The following is an 18,576-nucleotide window of genomic DNA, read 5'->3' as shown; positions in this document are numbered from 1 at the left end:
CTTTTTCAAATTAAAAACTGTGGTGAATCAGTTTTTTTTTTGAAGAAAAATTCTACCATGCCAGTTTTTGAATTATGCAGTTCATTCCTCTTCATGTGTTCAAGGGCCAGAGATGTTTGATTTTCCCAGTGGCTGGAATTCTCAGTGGCAAAACCCTTCATTGTTGCGGGGGAGGTTGATTTCCCCAGCTACGTGGTTGTGACAGCTGTTGCCCTAGTATCAATAGACATTTTCCCTCAGGCATTAATCATGATCACACACGTGTGGTAGCAAAGGGTAAGAGTGGGAACAGACCTCGCCTTGGGAACCATTGGGTCTGTATATTTCTTTCTATCTTTGAGCTGCTGAGTTGCCTGTGTTTTCAGGAACATCTTTAGGCAGAGATAAGATCCAGTCTTCTCTATGGACAGCTCATAAATAATGTTAATAGAATTAGCCGCAAATGAAGGAAAGGAAATGAACTCAAAACAAACCCATAATCTTTCTTTTTTTGAACTAGTCAGTGGAAGCTTAGGGTCTGAGGCCCTGGATTTTTTCTAAGCCCTTGGAGGCTTAAAAGACTATCGGGAAAAGAGCTGCTTGGTGGACTTGTTTTTGCCTTTGTGGCAGGCAGGTAGATCTGTCTAGAGGACATGAGAGTATCTCCCCTTTCTCTGGGAGGCAGGTAGAATTCTAGATGGCTAGACAGAGATGCAATAGGGTACACTGTCCCAGACATCCTGACTTCTGCCTGCCCATCCACCTGCCTGCCCATCCTGCCCTCCTGGGCCTCCATTCCTGTATCCCTTCCTTTTGATTTCTTCCCTCCTATTTTTCCAGCCTGCAGTGACTTTTGAGCATGTCCGTTGGGCCAGCTATTGTACCTCCATAGACTGAGTCAGCTTCTCATAAAATGAGGGGAACTATGCCTGTTTTCTTTGCTAAAAGTAGTCAACCTTTTATAAGAATATAAAGGAAGAAAGAGAATAAACGCTACTAGGTGCCTACAAGGATAAAGCCCTTTTTACCTATTTTTCTCCCTTGTTTGTCATTGAGGATGAAACCTATTAAAGGGTGGCAGCCAGTATACAGAGCAGGGCATAAACCAAAGAATGTGGCTTTTTAAACCGATTTCGAGCATTTTGTCATTATGATCTGGATCTTATTCCTTTGCTTAATGGAGACAATCATCTTGATAAGTAAAATCATCTGTTTTTCCCCTCAGACCATTGGGAAGAAGTTACCTGCAACTACAGCAACTCCAGACTCGTCAAAAACAGAAATGGACAGCAGGACAAAGAGTGAGTTTCCTTAGTTATCTGTTTCACATTTAAAAGCATTTAAGGATTTCCCAATAACAGAAATGTTTTTTAGAAATCCCTATATAACCTTGATAGCTTTTGCAAACGCATCAGAAAAATGTACACAATTGTATTTCATTCAATTCCCCACCATTAGGGTGGGCACAGGTTAGATTCAGAACTCCTGTTTTTGTTTTTGTTTTTTTCTTTCCCCTTATTACAGAACGTGGTTCTCTCCTGCTATATGTATCTCACTCGTATGAAGAGCTAGGGTTTATCCATATATAATGAAAGCATTTTGCACAGTTAAGGTGGCTGAAAGATTTTAGAGAGTGGCAAATTAAGCGCATTAGGGATTCACGAGCCCTCAGGTCAGAGAGGCCTAACCACTTGACCAATTTTACTTACCCTTGACTTCCCACTGGCATCTTCAACACATCCCTGCTTGAATATCTCTAGATACCACTGCATGTCTGCAGGCAGGAGGCTCAAGTCTTTTTGGAAGGATTAGGCTAATGAATGGGAGGGGTTAACTGTGTTTTAGAAAAGTGCTAGCCAATAGAAATATCATGTGTGAGCCACATATGTAATTCTAAATTTTCTAGTAGCCATGTTTAAAAAAAAAAAGGAAAAACAATTGGACTTAATTTTAATGTATTTTTATGTAGCTCAATATATCCAAATATTATCTCCACGTTATCTACATAAAATTATTAAATGAGATACTTTCATTGCTCTCTTCATGTGAAGTCTTCACAATCCCATATGTATTTCATAGGCATAGTATACCTCAATTTGGAGTAGCTACATTTCAAGTACTCAATAGTCATGTGTGCCTAGTGGCAACCATATTGGAAAGTGTAGTTTAATTTTTTTAAATATTTTCTTTTTAAAACAATGTTGTGGGTACATAGTAAGTGTATATATTTATGGGGTACATGAGATGTTTTGATACAGACATGCAATGTGAAATAAGCACATCATGGAGAATGGGGTATCTATCCCCTCAAGCATTTATCCATTGAGTTACAAACAATCCAGTTACACTCTTTATTTTAAAACGTACAATTAAGTTATTATTGACCATAGTCACTCTCTTGTGCTATCAAATAGTAGGTCTTATTCATTCTTACTATTTTTTGTACTCATTAACCATCCCCCCTACCCCCCAGCCCCCAACTACCCTTCCCAGCCTCTGGTAACTGTCTGCCTACTCTCTGCGGACAGTATGGTTTTAGAGTAATTCTGGGGTCCAAGAGGGGCTTCCTGGGCTTGAAAATGAACACAGTTCCAAATGCTCAGCTCTCCTAAGCATGTGGGAGAATCCTGGCTCCAGCCAAAGCCTTGTTCAGTCCTAAAAGCGTCTATTAACTACATCCACATACCTGGCCCTCTAGAAACAGCGTGGTGGGGGATGGGTTACTCAGAAGAGTGGGTTTACAGGAAGCCCATATTCTAGGACCAGCTCTGTTATTAGCTAGCCATGTGAACTTGAGCAAATAATTTTATTCCTTTGGCCTTCCTCTTCATCATCTGCATTGTCTGTGAAGTCAGAGGGTTATACTAGAGATAAACCCCAGGGTTTATCCCAGCATCTTCATCCTCTCATTCAGTTCTAAAAGCTTTACAACTCAGAGGGGAAGGTTTCTGCATTCAAAAAAATTAAGCAGCTGATGGAAGAGCCAAAAGGAAGATGTGAACAATTCAGTAGGAATATGAGAAAGATGTCTTTGGGTATAGATGTTAATATGCATGTAAATGGTAGCAGGTCAAGAAAGGGAATTATTACTGTCAGCGAAGGCTTGAGGGATGTTTATTGACGGACATTTTTCTTAGACACCAGGATAAGAATTTCTACAGTTGGGCTGGGCACAGTGGTTCACAGCTGTAGTCCTAGCACTTTAGGAGGCTGAGTGAGGCAAGTGGATCACTTGAGCCCAGGAGTTTGAGACCAGCTTCTTGGAAGGCTGAGATGGGAGGATTACTTGAGCCCGGGAGGTCGAAGCTGCAGTGATTGAGCCAAGGTCATACCACTGCACTCCAGCAGGGTGGCAAAGTGAGACCCTGTCTCAAAAAAAAAAAAAAAAAAAAAAAAAAAATTCTTCAGTTTCAGCTCACACACACTGTCTCCGGTTGTCAAGAGCAAATTCTGGGGTAATTGTTCTTCCATGATTTCCATTTAGTGCCACCCCAGACCCCTTAGAAGCCCCCTAAAAAGCCCCTTTCATTTGGACCATTTCCTTGCTTCGGGATTTTGATATGACACTTATGTTTAGGTAACAGGCCACAGAGTAACTGAACAACTACATATTAGAAATGACCCTGAGCTTGGGATCTGAGCAACCTCCTTCCCTCTTCCTTCTGGCCAGAAGACAAACCTATAACAAAAATTGCCCAGCAGTGCAGAAGAGGGCAGCTCCTTCCTGCGTAGATGTCTGTCTCCTTAGCGTGCTAAAATACTAGCTCACATCAGGGTTAAGAGTTGTGATGATTTTAAAAATGTTCATATGAGTTGGTATTTTCTGAGTGAACGTGAAACTCAGCTGATCAGGATTTAGTTAAACAATTAACATTATCATCCCCACCCTCTCAAAAAAAAAAGCTTTTATGATATTGAAATTCATCAGAAACTCATGCTGGGGAACAGATTGGCATAATTTTCATAACAAGAGGAAAACTGTCTAAATATTCATAATGAAATGCCCTGAGGTTCCTCCAGCTCACCACATCTGGAGTTTCCCTCTTTCTTATTATAATTGATACAGATTTGTGGCCTCTGTGGGATAGGAAAATAGCCCAAAGAAAGGGCTATTGAATATTTTTCTGAGCAAATAGTTTAGTCTTACAGATTCAGAAGACCAGTTGAACAGGTGGGTTGGGGGAAAAAAATCCTTGACAGAATTTGTACAAGGGCAGATCAGGCTTCTGCATAAATTATGACTGCAGGACAAAGGCTGTTTTCCCTGCTGAACCTCATCTCACTTCCTAACTGGACACTCATACCACCTTTGCAATCCCTTTGTTCACTGACTTGCTTCTTAAGAGTTGTCATCTGTGATGGCAACAAATGGAACCTTGTTGCTATCATTAGATCATTGGTCCCTCTAGGTTGAGGCTGTATCTTCTGCTTGATATCCCCACCATGCAGCCTAGAAAAGGGCCATGGATTCAGTGGGCACATAAAAAGTGGTGGTTGAGCAAATGGAGAAGTATAAATGATTTATGATTTATCAGGCTGTAGATTGCACAGTTTTTTAAAAGCTATTAGCACCATGCATGGTGGCTCATGCCTATAATCCTAGCACTTCGTGGGGGCCGAGGCGGGAAGATCTCTTCAGTCCAGGAGCTTGAGGCCAGCCTGGACAACACAGTGAGACCCCGTCTCTACAAAAAATAGAAAAAATTAGTTGCGCATGGTGGCACATGCCTGTGGTCCCAGCTCCTTGGGAGGCTGAGTCAGGAGGATCACTTGAGCCCAGGAGGTCAAGGCTGTGGTGAGCCACGACCATGCCACTGCACTCCAGTGTGGGTGACAGAGTGAGACCTTATCTCAAAAATATATATAAAAATTAAAAAGCTATTAGCCATTGGTCCCCTTTGCCAAGTGTACATATACCTGTATATGTAAGCCCCTCACAATGAGACCTTAAACACAATGGTAAGAAACATCTTTCGAAAGTATGTTCTAAACACCTACTTTAAGAGCCCTCTGCATGGAAAACAGTTCCATTCACTGTAGGAAAACGGCACATAATGTATCTCTTACAAAGTATGCTTAGATTTAGCTCTAAAACATGTATATATAAAGCCCTCACGCACGATGAGATGCAACGCTAGAAACATCTCCCAAAAACATGTTTGAAACACTTGCTTACGAAATTTTATGCTTGGAAAACAGTTCCATTCGCTATATGAAAACAGCACATAATGCATCTCTACAGAAGCAAGTAGATTTAGCTTTTAAAGTTGTATATGGAAACCACATATAATGAAACTTGAAATACAATGGTAAGGAACATCCTTCAAAAGCATGTTCAGAACACCAGCTTACAGAGCTCTCTGCTGGGGGAAAAAAACAAAACAAAACAAAACAAAACAAAACAAAAAACACATTTGTTCCTGTAAGACACTTGAGCATGTTCTGGAGTCTGAGTGGTTAGCAGTGGTTGCTGGTGTTCCTTGGCTTGCCGGTGTTCCTTGGGGCTTGCCAGACCCTCTCTTCTTACCAGCCACTGCTCTCCCAATCGGCCTAAGACTGTTAACCAGTGGAGGGTGTCCAGGTTCTTGGCGTCTTGAACAAAGAATTGGACAAAACGCACAAACAAAGCAAGGAAAGAGTGAAGCAACAAAAGCAGAGTTTATTGAAGATGAAAGTACCCTCCACAGGGTCAGAGCGGGCAGCAGCACAGGGGCTCAACAGCCGCATTACAGAATTTTCTGGGGTTTAAATACCCTCTAGAGGTTTCCCATTGGTTACTTGGTACACACCCTATGTAAATAAAATGGTGGCCCACAGTCAGTCTGATTGGTTGTGGAAAGCAACCAATCAGAGGCTGAAGTGAAGTTACAAAGTTACATTTCTATGCAAACATCTGATTGGTTGCAGGAAACGACTAATCAGAGACACTTTCAATTTTCCATCTGCCCCGCAGAAAAGGAGGGGGATTTGCAAAGGGAGTAGCCTCTGGTCCTTTTGTTACTTAGGTGTGGAAAGTTGGGATTTTCCTTTTGATTTAGTTCTAGGAAGTCAGCGTGAATCGGCCTTAGGTTCCCTGCCTCCAGACCCTATTCTGCCTCAAGACCATCAGGGACAAGGCTGTAGTCTGACGAATTCAGGTTTATTGGCTCATTGTGACCAGGGAGACTGCACACCAGGGGACGTGTGGATGTTACACCAAGCAAAAGCAAAATTAAAAAAAAAAAAGTCGTTACAGATTTTCAGAAGGGGTGAATTTAGTGAAATGTAAATGAAATTATGTTTTGATAGGCTCAAGGCAAAGCAGGGCTGCGTGGCAAGGGGTCAGCATCAGGTCTTGACTGTGAGGTGGACTCAGGTCCGGTTTCTTTGGCAGCTACCAAGTGAAGATAGATGTGTAGTGCTGTGTCCAGAAACCCCTTACATGAGGCGCTGCACTTGGGCTGGAAATGAAGACTGCTTCTCTGGGTCAAGTGGCTTAGTGCCTTTAGGCAAGAGTGGAATGTGTCATTCTTCCTGATATAATTTTTTAAAAAACCAAGTTTCTGGTAGTTTGTGTCTAAAATCACATACTTTGTCAGGGAGTGAGAAAGTAGGAGCACTCCAAGAAGAGGGTTGTTAAGGACACTTTGCAACTACTGCATATGCTTGGGAGAGAAACACTGTTTCCTGATCACTTTGCAGGTGGCCTTATCTGTGTCTGTTGCCCCAGCCTCAAGAATGGCTGGGCAGATTGCTACTTACTCAGTGCAGCTCGTTTTTGCTTTCTCACCACATGTTTAAATAGGAAAAAGAAAAAAAAAAAAGAAGGGTCAACTCTCTTGTGTTGGGTTTTCCCAGGAACTCTGATCCTATTTTTTCAGACTCAGTGGTTTTGCTCACATGTCCTCCCCCAAACTCACTCATTCTTGGGCCTGGGGATTTGGGCACATCCAATTTGCTGCAGCATGTTTCGTATTCACCCCTTTAGTGCCTCCCATGCCTGCCATGTACTGAAGCCCCTCATGCTTGATGTCCCAGGGGTACCCACCTCTTCCTAAGAAGCACCTTTCATCACTTGCTCCCCAATACAGACATCGCTGTCTGGATTCAGAGTGGGAGCCTTCCCAGGAGGGTGCCCAGCCTACCCATGTGGCTTAAGATCTGCATTTCAAATACAGTCCTCTTGAGAAAAAGGTTAACTCCCTTTGTGTTTTCCTGGTAGGTTTTCTTTCTCCCAAAGACTCTCCAAGGAGCTTCTCATCTGAGCTTCTCGTCTGAAAGTACCATGGAGAGGAGCAGTGATCCAGCCTCTGCTCCATTGTAGAGACAAGAAGGGCTTTGCTTGTCAGATTTTCATTTCTTTTTAAAATATACTTCTCTTTTTAGAGTAGGTTAAATGGTGTCATAATTCATACTTGTGAAATAATTTGAAAGTCAAATTCCCAACAGCATCCGAGACCGAAGGTGGTTGTTTGGAGTTATGGTCAGCTTCTTCATAAAGGAAGACACTGGGTTGGCGTTGACAGACATACTGACGGACACATCATGTTTCATTTCTCCGTCTCAATTTAAATGTAGACCACGGCTTCTTCACCTCAGCAGTATTGACATTTGGGCGGGATCATTGTCTGTTGGTGGGCCCTGTCCTCTGTGTGCATTGTAGAATGTTTAGCAGCATCCCTGGCCTCTACCCACTAGATGCCAGTAGCACTCAACCCCCATTCCCTGCCAAGTTCTAATAAGTAAAATTGTCTCCAGGTATTGCCAATATTTCCTGGGAAGCCCTAGTTTCAAACTGCTGGTATAGACTGTAGTAAGCCCCACAAGGACATTGTGGCATCCCTGCTGCCTGGCATGCAGTGTACACTCAGTTGTTATTTACTGAATAGATGACAAACCTAATATGTATTTCACTACCCCTCACTAGCCCCCGATCCTCAGAATCTGACCCAGAACTGGAGTTCCTGTCTAAATCTAGCATATGGCACACCCACCCCCAGTGCTACCACCATACTGGTCCACCCTCCAGGTCCCCACAACTGTTTTGCTCCTTCCTGGAATTAAACATTTGCTAATACCCATTACTAGACCAGTGGTTCTCACAGCGTGGTCCCAGAACTAGCAGCAGCAGGAGCATCACCTAGGAACTTGTTAGAAATGCAAATACCAGCCCTACAGAATCAGAACCCCTGGGGGTGGGGCCCAGTTCATCTATTTTTACAAGCTCTCCACCTGATGCCAATGCCCACTCAAGCCTGAGAACCACTGACCTAGACTAAGGCTTTTTTTTTTTTTTTTTTTTTGAGATGGAGTCTCGCTCTTTCACCCAGGCTGGACTGCAGTGGCACTATCTCAGCTCACTGCAAGCTCCGCCTCCTGGGTTCACACCATTCTCCTGCCTCAGCCTCCCTAGTAGCTGGGACTACAGGCGCCCGCCTCCGCGCCCGGCTAATTTTTTGTATTTTTAGTAGAGACGGGGTTTCACCATGTTAGCCAGGATGGTCTCGATCTCCTGACCTCGTGATCCACCCACCTCGGCCTCCCAAAGTGCTGGGATTACAGGCATGAGCCACCGCACCCGGCCTTTTGTTTTCTTTTTTTTTTTTTGGAGATGGAGTTTTGCTGTGTCGCCTAGGCTGGAGTGCAGTGGTGCAATCTCGACTCATTGCAACCTCCGCCTCCCGGGTTTAAGCAATTCTGCCTCAGCCTCCTGAGTAGCTGGGACTACAGGCACCCACCACCAAGCCTGGCTAATTTTTGTATTTTTAGTACAGACAGGGTTTCACTATGTTGGCTAAGCTGGTCTCAAACTCCTGACCTCGTGATCTGCCCGCCTCGGCCTCCCAAAGTTCTGAGATTACAGATGTGAGCCACCGCACCTGGCCAGACTAAGGTTTTTAAAGCTTCCCTGATGATGAGAATCACCAGAGTATGTGTTTAGTAAATGGATTCCTGGTCCCACCTCAGATCTGAAGATTCAGATCTGCAGGGAAGAGGTCTGGGAAGATAATAGAATGAACAGGTGCCCCACAAAATTCTTACCAGGGATGATTGGTTGGGAAACATACCCCAATCCTACTCCTCTGGTCAATGTCCTAGAACATTGTACAAAGCCCACTGTCATTTTCTTCCTCTCTGACAAGATCCTGAGTCTCTTGTTGGGAAAGTGGTTGTCCCGTTTCAGATACTCTGACACTTTAAGCCGAATGCATGGCTCTCATCCTATCTTCACTGTTGTCTGGTCAACACTGTATGTATGCAAACCCTTTTCTGCTACTTGAGCTCCTCGAGCAGATAGTGTCTTGTTTACCTTAACTTCTCTTTCCTAGAATATAATAGAAGTCCACACGCTTATGTGCAATTCCAAAATACAAAAGGCTCTGAAAACTAAAATGTTTTATTACTCACTGGGTGATAAAACTTGTTCTGGACTGACATATGCCTACTCATAGTCTTTATTTTTCCCACTTGGAGTGACCAGTCATCCATTTACTGCAGAATTTTAATGGTTGGGTGCAGCCCCAGCCCCCAGCTGAGGATGTTACATATTATATGGTATATGCAGTATATTTCCTTTCTAAAATCTGAATAATCCTGTCCCCAGGGGTTCTGAGTGAGGGATTACCAGCCAGTAGTGTCTGAGATAATATTTGTCAGTTGAACGAGAGAATTTCTGATTATGATGTTGGTGAAACTAGACTATCCCTGAGCTTGATACTTTTGTTGTACTGTCCCAAGGGAAAGGAAAACTCCAGTTTTAGGTGTGACCTGGTACTTTCCAAATGCTGCTTAAAGCTCTGAAAGTCTTCCTACCAGAATCTGCCTATGACACATGGGGTTTTGATCTTTATACCCTAAAACTGAGCTCAGAGAGTTGTCCTGGATTTAATGTTATTTCCTTCTGTGTATATGTTCAGCTTGCTGATATATTTATTCTGTTGGTTCTGCTTTTATTTTTTTTTTAAGCTGAGAGGGTTTTTGCTTGTTTGTTTGAAGTTGGTTTGTTTTTATTGAATAGATTAAAAAACTAGCTGCAGGCAGTCATGTGATGTGGGCATGTGAGTTCAATTCCTTTAACAGTCTGTTTTTAATATTATGTAAATTTCTAAAAGTTTAGAGATTGAAATAATGTTTTTTGGGGAGGGTGTAAATCATGACTGGACATTTTGGTGACTTTAATAGAGCAAGCTTCTTAAAATTTGAAAGCCAATAATTAGTACAGGGTCTCTTGATGTGGGAACTAGGTAACTAACAGCTTTGGGGTCCTCAAACCTTCTGATACTGTACACGTTTTCTCTGCACATTTGAGTGTGTGTGTGCATGGTTTGTTGTGTCGTGGTTTTTTTTTCTGGAAAGAGTCATTGCTTTTTATCAGATTCTTAAAGGACTCTAAGACAAAAAAAGGCTTAAGAACTGATTTAGGATTTCAGTCTTATGCTAATTCATTAGTCATTTTTAACCTTTCTAAAGAAAAAAGACAATCATCTCAAATTGCTGGATAAATTATGCTTTATTTCTCTCTCTCTCTCTCTCTCTCTGTGTGTGTGTGTGTGTGTGTCTATTCATTCCTATTTGATCTCTAATTAAATCCATCCAATTGGTGAATAGATGGAAAATGCCTGCCTCCCAAAGTTAATTTAATTCCCTTCTTCTCCAACTCTGTCCAATAGTCATTTAAAATTTATAATCTTCCCACGTCCAAAGGATCTGGAATTATACCCTTCTTTTAAGACATATCAAATGCCTCCTCTTTTGAGAACTTTCTCCTGAATGTAATCTTGCCTTTCTCTGAAACACAACAATATTCCATCATAGTGAGTTTATGTGTATGCATGGGTTTGTCTTTTCTTTCTGCTATTCTCCTCCCCTTGCTTTTCTCCAAGAATTAGACTGTCACTTCCATGCAGGGACAGGAGGGAGTGGTTGGGCTTACTTGTGTATTACAGTCCCCCAAATTGGCAATATCTTTTTCATGGTGGTGGTCCAATAAATATTTAAGTGGAGGTCAGGAACATCTTTGTTCCATATACTTTAACATTAAAACCACAGACTCAGAGTTAATAACTTTTTTGCAGATAACAATTTTGAGTGTCTTAAAGCCACTGATACATCCAATGCAACATAATATTTTTTTCTTTCTTCTAAAAAAAAAATGGGATACATGTGCAGAATGTGCAGGTTTGTTACACAGGTATATGTGTGCCATGGTGGTTTGCTGCACCTATTGACCCATCCTCTAAGTTCCCTCCCCTCATCCCCCACCCCCCAACAGGCCCTGGTATATGTTGTTCCCCTCTCTGTGTCCATGTGTTCTCAATGTTCAACTCCCACTTATGAGTGAGACCATGCGGTGCTTGGTTTTCTGTCCCTGTGTCAGTCTGCTAAGGATGATGGCTTCCAGCTTCATCCATGTCCCTGCAAAGGACATGATCTCATTCCTTTTTATGGCTGCATAGTATTCCATGGTGTATATGTACCACATTTTCTTTATCCAGAAATATTTTTATTTTCTAATACTACTGAATTCAGGCTCAAATGCCTCATCAGTAAAAATAAATTCCTATTTTAAAATATATCATAATAAATTAAAGTGTGTGAAGCTAATGGTTGCTGGGTTTGGTCAGGAGTTCTGGGTGATAGTGCCTGTGGCTAGAGTCATGAAAAGTCACAGCTCAAAGTCAGATCTGCCAGGAACTCAGGTCTAGCCAAGTGTGCCCCTTGGAGCCCTCAGAGCTTCACTGACATGTCTTCGGGGACCTGGGTGGGAGATGGGACAGCCCTACTCCCCAACCAGAACAGCTCTGTTTTAGTTGCTTTATATTTGAGCTCTGGAATACCTTGCAATTTGCTAAGTGTCCTGCTGAAGTTAACCAGACTCTCCTCTCTCCCCTCCTTGGCTGGTCCCTGATTTTACACCTGAGGACACTGAGGTCATCCAGAGTTGTAGTGTGATTGTCTCAGGTCATGTGCTTGCGAAAGCCCAGCTGGGAACCCAACCTAGTCCCAAGTATCCTGCCTTCTGGCCCACAGTCCTCTCCTCCTCCTTGTGGCCCCTCCAAGTGTTCCTCCACTTTATAGGGGTCACTTGGAGATCATCAAGAAACATTGAGTGGGAGCTCTGTGTCAGGTTCTGGGAGTGCAAAGAGGGCTGAGATATGCTGCAGCAACCCCTGGCACCAGTATCTCCTCTTTTTCTCTAACAGTGGTGCTTTCCGGATAATTCTGTGTCTAATGCCTTACACATAAAACAGCATAGCTGCACAGTCGAAGTGTTCTAAAGCTGGATTATGGTGATGGTTACACAACTGTATAAATTTATTAAAACTCATCAAATTATCACTGATTTTCTTGGCATTCCTCTTGCAGTTGAAATATGATTTCAAGAGCACCAAACACTGTACTGACGTCCAACAAAGATAAAACTGTTAAAAGGAGAATGGCAGGGGCAACTGTCTTCCTCAGGTCTGCCTGTCTGTCTCTCCGTGTCTGTCTCTCTCTCTCTCTCTATCTCTGTCTCTCTCTCTCTCTCTGTCTCTCCATGTCTCTCTCTCTGTGTGTCTCTCCGTGTCTCTCTCGGTCTCTCCATCTCTCTCTCTCTCTTTCTTTCCCTCTCTCTCTCTCTCTCCCACACACACACACACACACACTCCAGGGAACAAAATCTAACAGCCTCTCCCACCCCCAGCAGATTTCCTCTCACATCTCATTGGCTGCAAATAGAGCACCTGCCCATCCCTAAACCAATCACCAACAAAAGAGAGTGAGATTAACATTATTTGCCTGGACATATTTTGCTTTATCCCCAGGGCTGTGAGAGGGTTCCATGTTCCGGAATGTAATGCCTGAACAAATTAGGATTCTGTGAACTAGGAAGAGGGTGGGGAATGTCTGCTGGGATGTTAACCAACAGTCTCTATTACACTTAGTTAACTTTTTTTGACTGAAGGGAACAGAAACATGACCTGTTCTTTCTTTGTTGGCTGTGGGTTTCTGTGTTCTTTGTAAAAATTGTTCCATGATTTCCATCCAAATAATTATTCTTAAAGCCAGGACTCTGTAGTGCAGTTCTTCAGTGATACTGTGTTTGTGTTGTTGTAAGTTTTGAGGTTGGCAGTCATATTTCACTAGCACAGTCAATAGGAAAATTGGTGAGGAGCTGTCATTATCTCATTTAAACATGTTTTAACTTTTTCTGTCTCTGTAGAACATTTGACCAATTCATATTTGGGGAGGTTTGCTATTACTAAGTAAAGAGAGATAGAACGTTGGTAACTATGTGGGTTTAGGAATATGGTATTGATGGGATTTAGAACTATTGCCCCTCAGCACAGATTAAGGGGCAAAAGCCATCAGAGGCCCAGAATACCCAAGATGGAAGATTTCCAACACTAGGACAGGGAATGTAACTAATAATTTCAAGCTATTGTAACAGAATATGAAAACATCTGCACAAAAGCTAAGTGAATACCACCTCTCCTCCCTTCACTCCTTCCCCTTCCTCCCTCTGTTCTCTGTCCTATCCCAACCCTAGACCACAGTGTATCTGTATTATGGATTTCTTAATTGCTTTTATTTTATATGTCACAATCTCTGGTTGTTGGGATGTTAACCAAAATAAATAAACACATTTCAGTAATATAAATTACACTAGGAACAATATAATTGCCATCAAGAGGTTACCTCTAAGACATAGCTCTAGGTTGTGATCCATCTGCAGGAACGGGCCTGATGCTTGGGAAATATCTAAGGCCATTCACAGCCATTAGGTTTGTTGACTTTGATGCAGAATAATCGATGCCTGTCCCAGTAGATACTAATTCTCTTGAATTTTTCTTTCCACCTTCTGTCCTGAATCATCAAGGCCTAGTTTTTCAAGTCTCCATTTCCGAAATACAAATGTTTTCACTATCTTTGTAACTTGTGCTTTCAGATAAATAGAGATGATTTAACAGCACATAGACTTTCAAAAGCATGTAATTCAGGACATACTTAAATCGATTTTTAGTGGCCTTAGTATTTTTCCCTCTTTGGTGAGGGCTATTGCATCTCTTTGCTGAGGAACAGCCATCTATGCATAGGGAGGTTCCCACAGAAAGGCCATGGGACATATTTGAACAAGCTTACCCCCACACATATGTGTGTAAAGAATGTTCAGTCAATACTTGTTGGCTGTTTATGGTTGGCATGTGCTTACCTAGAAATACATTGACACTTGTCTCTTAAGACATACCATAATGGGGTAATTTTTCATTGTTTTATGTACCCTGGTAGCTTTGTAACATATATAAATACCTTGTTTCTAATTTAGTAATGTGTGGGAAAAGGCAGTGAGGCAAAACTTAAGGTTTTTTTGCCCTCTGTAGACTATATATGTTTATGCATGCACTTGAAGAGTATATAAAATGGTGTATGTCTGTTTTCCTGACATATACCATTTTTTACCTTTTTACCTTTCTGCCAGAGAAAAGCAAAGCAGTCAGGGGCATCTCATGATGTCACATGATTTGTAAGGGGAAAAAAAATGGAAGCCAATAAACATACATGAGCCAAAAATGAGCACTCTCGGGTCATTTCCTGAGGGTCACCCTTTCTTCATGCAGCAGTAATATGCTACCTGTTAAGTGTGCCTTTCCCTGAACTTAATGTGATAGAGATCATTTTCTCCTGGGCCAGCTCATTAGATAAAGCATTTTAAAGATTATGTTTTCTGTTTTTCTTATAGGCAAGGATTACTGCAAAGTAATATTTCCATATGAGGCACAGAATGATGATGAATTGACAATCAAAGAAGGAGATATAGTCACTCTCATCAATAAGGTAAACAAAGGTTGTCTTCTACCTTGTAAACCACAAACTCCTTTGGGGTGTTGACTGGACAGTACAAGCTTTTGCTTCAGCGCTTGAAAGCTTGGTTTTCTCAGTCCTGAACTTGTGAGGAAGAATCTTGCATCTTTCCTTTTGATCAAGCTAAGCCCAGCATCCAAGTGAATGCATTCCTTGAGACGAGAATAGATTTGTTTGCATTAGGACCAGCTGCAGATTTGCATGGTCCTTCAGAAAAGTCTGTTCCAGACGGAATAACCCAAAAGGCAGCCTGCTTGGCTGGAGATCCTGCCCTCCACAGCAGCCAGGCTGCAGAGCTCTGTGTCCTGAGGTATCCGAGGAGGAGTTTTTTTTAAAAGGCTGGTCATGCCTCACAGGCAGAAAACACTTAAAGAATGCTTGCTGTTCAGATCAAAGACAGGTAGAGTGCCTGAGAGAATTTTTCCTGTCTCGTTTGGGCTAAGAAGGTTGAATGATTTTATTATTATTAGAGCCAGAGCCCTGTAAATAAACAGAGAGCTATAAAATCTGTGTGAAGTGATGCAGTTGAACAGGGACCTTGGCTGTGTACTCTGTGTGCTTTCACACAATGGTACTCACCAAGTAGGTGGTTGAAAGATATATTATTTAAGCAATACCCAGAATAGATGACTTTTTCTCTGAAGAGCAGCATTTTTGTGATGGTCAAATACGGTGAGAAGCTGAATGGTCTTGAAGATGTGTATGGTGGTTTTATTCTTGTATTCAGGGGAGTGACAGGGAACTTATCACAGTTCCCTTAGCACAAGTGTGACTTGGGAGATCATTGTGGCTGCCTGTGCTGGCTCTCGCAGGGCTGGGAAGCCTTGGCAGGGTGGAGGATGCAGGGAAGGGGAAGAGATTGCAGGTGCGTAGAGTGGGGGTAGGCCCAGGGTCCCGCTGACTGTGGCCATTACTGAGAGGGTGGAGACTGGTGTCGCCTGGCCCTACCCCTCCCCCAGGGCTTGTCCATAAGGTGATCAGTAAGATTTACCTTTGTTATCAAGAGGTTACCTCTAAGACATGGCTTTAGAGATTGTGTGTTTTAAGAGCCAAAGCCAAAGATGCCAGGGAACTAATGACCCCAGAAGTTAACTAGCTTGCCAAAGGTCAGGAGTTTTAGGGAGAAAGCTGGTCCTCTCATGGACTCCATATAACAGTGGTATGGAGTATATAATGCTTTCTGGAACAGCAAATCATTCCCTGTTTTGCAGATCACCCAAGAACTTGTCCGTCTTTTTACCTGTAAAGTATTCTCCCCTGAAGTTATTTCAGTATGTCTCTGTAGGTGTTGAACGTGGCAGGAGGAAATGAGGGGAAGAATGCTTCCCTTGTTGTTTTCTGCAAATGAGGCAGAAGTGATTCTTTTCTGTTTCTTTCAGATTGCTTTCTGATACACAGTGCATTTCCTGTTTTTAATCAGACCTGTAACCAAACAAGCGGAATAAGGAAGTTGTTAAATGGGTGTGAAGCACAATACGAATGCTGTAATAATTAGCATAGATAATTTGGTTTTAGAAATACTGGGAAAGGGCTAGAGCGCTTTTTTCCCCCTTGATGATAAAGCAACCAGAGAATTAAATAACTGCTATTCTTTGCAGTGGGAGGGAGGGAGGGGACTCACTAGCCTGTTTTTGTTTTGTCTTTGGAAGAGAGGGAGCCTCTTTTTAGTTGAAAACCTGGTATGTCAATAATATTTAATGAGGTCTGAGAAAAGACACACATCTATTTCTATTTTAACATATTATACTCCAGTCCTTCCATTTGAATACATATCATAATGAGAACACATTCATCTTGATGATTTTGTTCCTAACCTCCCAGCCTGAGATCCAGTCTGATAAAAATTAACGTGATTTTTCTAATGACCTTAGTCAGAAAGGGAGTATCTATCGGTCCCATCCACATGGTACAGATAAATGAACAGGTAGATGTGGCAGGCTGCTTTCATGAGTGTCCTGAAGGTTACATCCTATTTCTCTGGTTTCATAGATTAACGTATTTGAAAGCAGTTTAGAAACTGAAGCAGCACACTGCTATTAATATTATATTTGCAAAACATGACGTTGTCATCTCCGCTATACACTTGGTCTGTTGACCTGACTTTCACACTGATCCAACTCCTCAGGCCTAGAGTTCTCATATCACCATTTTGACACTTGGTCCTCCTAGTCCCACCCTGCTCCCACCCCCAAGCCTTTCTCCATCCCTGCCACTTCCTGCCCTGCAGAGCTAAGCATAGGCTTGAGTTGTTCTGTTATCTGTCCAGGCCAGGTGAGCAAGGACCAGGCTTCCTCCATCCTTCTTTCTCTAGCACCCACCATAGCACCTGGTCTGGAGGAGAGCCCTGGGGTGGTGAAGGATGGAGGGATGTTCCCCCCCGGCTCCAGTGTCCCCTACCCACTTCATCCCTAGCACCTCAGCCCCTTCTTTTTGTCATTCTCTAACAATGCTGTGCTCACTTACCATTCTGTACCAATCAAAATCTTTAGTAACTTTCTTTTTCTTTATTGTAAAATCCAGACAGATGATCCTAGCACTCCTTCACCTGGCCTGGCCTCAGTCTGTCTTGGTGGCCTTGGTCCATGTGGCTGTTCTGCAGGTACCCCCCGTATATCCCCCTCCTGCTCATGTGTCCTCACTAACTTGACTCGACCATGTTCCTGATGCCCGAGATGCCCTCTGCCTACCCACATCGCTATTTTTTGTTTGTTTTGTTTTGTTTTGTTTTTGAGACAGGGTCTCACTCTGTCGCCCAGGCTGGAGTGCAACCATGCGATCTCAGCTCACTGCAGCTTCCACCTCCCAGGTTCATGCAATTCTCCCACCTCAGCCTCCTGAGTAGCTGGGATTACAGATGTGTGCCACCATGGCTGGCTAATTTTTGTATTTCTAGTAGAGATGGGGTTTTACCATGTTGCTCAGGCTGGTCTCGAACTCCTGACCTCAAGTGATCCACCCACCTCAGCCTCCCAAAGTGCTGTGATTACAGGTGTGAGCCGCCGCAGCCGGCCTAGCCACTGCACCCAGCTTCCAGTTTGCTGGGGTTTTTTGGATAGCTAATCACACAGCCAGTCTTAACTCATGCTGCTTGGGCCCATTTTAGAGCTTGCTGCTTAAGAAAATCCTTTGTGTTCTATCATTTTGCTTTTATTATTTTTTTATACAACCTGCTGGGAAATCAGATCTCTTGCTATCCCGTGCTTGTGCGGATTTTTACTTTTATTCCCATAAAATGCCTGCCAGCCTTAACCTAGCATTCCAGTTTGCTGGAAGCAGTGTGTTCAGATGACAAGTGCCATGTAGGCTACCAGCTCCCGGAACCAGGGTTTGAATCCCAGCTCCACTGTTCCTGGCTGTGTCTCTTCGGGCATGTTGCTTACCCCCTCTGAGTCTGAGTTTCCTCAGCCGTAAAGCAAGGGCCATAAAGCTGACCTCACAGGACTGCTGCGAGGATTTACTCTGGCAGAGAGGGGTCTGTCAGTGGCACCCATAATTCTAGGAATTGTCACCCAACCCTGGCTGCTCTTTCTTGGGCCCTGGAAGAGGGAATGGAAGGGCTCTTGTGTCTTGAGGCTGGAATGCCATGACGTTAAGTAGGTTAAAATGGTGAAAAATCCACCTAAAATAGTTAAGTATTCACAGTGGAGGAGATTTTAGCAAGAATTTGGAAAGAAAACATGCCATAAATATTTTGCTTGCTGAAAGTGGGAAGAATGGAGTCGGAGCCTGTAAAACCCTGCTGACATTATAGAAAATTGTTACTCTTCCTCTAAG

General features: G+C 42.9%; 1 protein-coding gene across 12 annotated transcripts in view; it reads left to right on the top strand.

Moving 5' to 3' along the window:
• Positions 1 to 18,576, top strand: part of SH3KBP1 (SH3 domain containing kinase binding protein 1) — a 356,671-nt gene that overhangs the window by 242,309 nt on the left and 95,786 nt on the right. For all 12 annotated transcript variants that reach the window (XM_055269199.2, XM_055269203.2, XM_055269200.2 and 9 more), the window contains 2 exons: positions 1,205 to 1,280; positions 14,681 to 14,775. In XM_055269199.2, the coding sequence (XP_055125174.1) occupies positions 1,205 to 1,280; positions 14,681 to 14,775 (171 nt within the window). The remainder of the gene's footprint in view (positions 1 to 1,204; positions 1,281 to 14,680; positions 14,776 to 18,576) is intronic.

Source organism: Symphalangus syndactylus, chromosome X (genome assembly GCF_028878055.3).
Source record: "Symphalangus syndactylus isolate Jambi chromosome X, NHGRI_mSymSyn1-v2.1_pri, whole genome shotgun sequence".
Taxonomy (NCBI): domain Eukaryota; kingdom Metazoa; phylum Chordata; class Mammalia; order Primates; family Hylobatidae; genus Symphalangus; species Symphalangus syndactylus.
The sequence above is the reverse complement of the archived record's forward strand: the minus strand, read 5'-3'. Positions and strand labels throughout refer to the sequence as shown.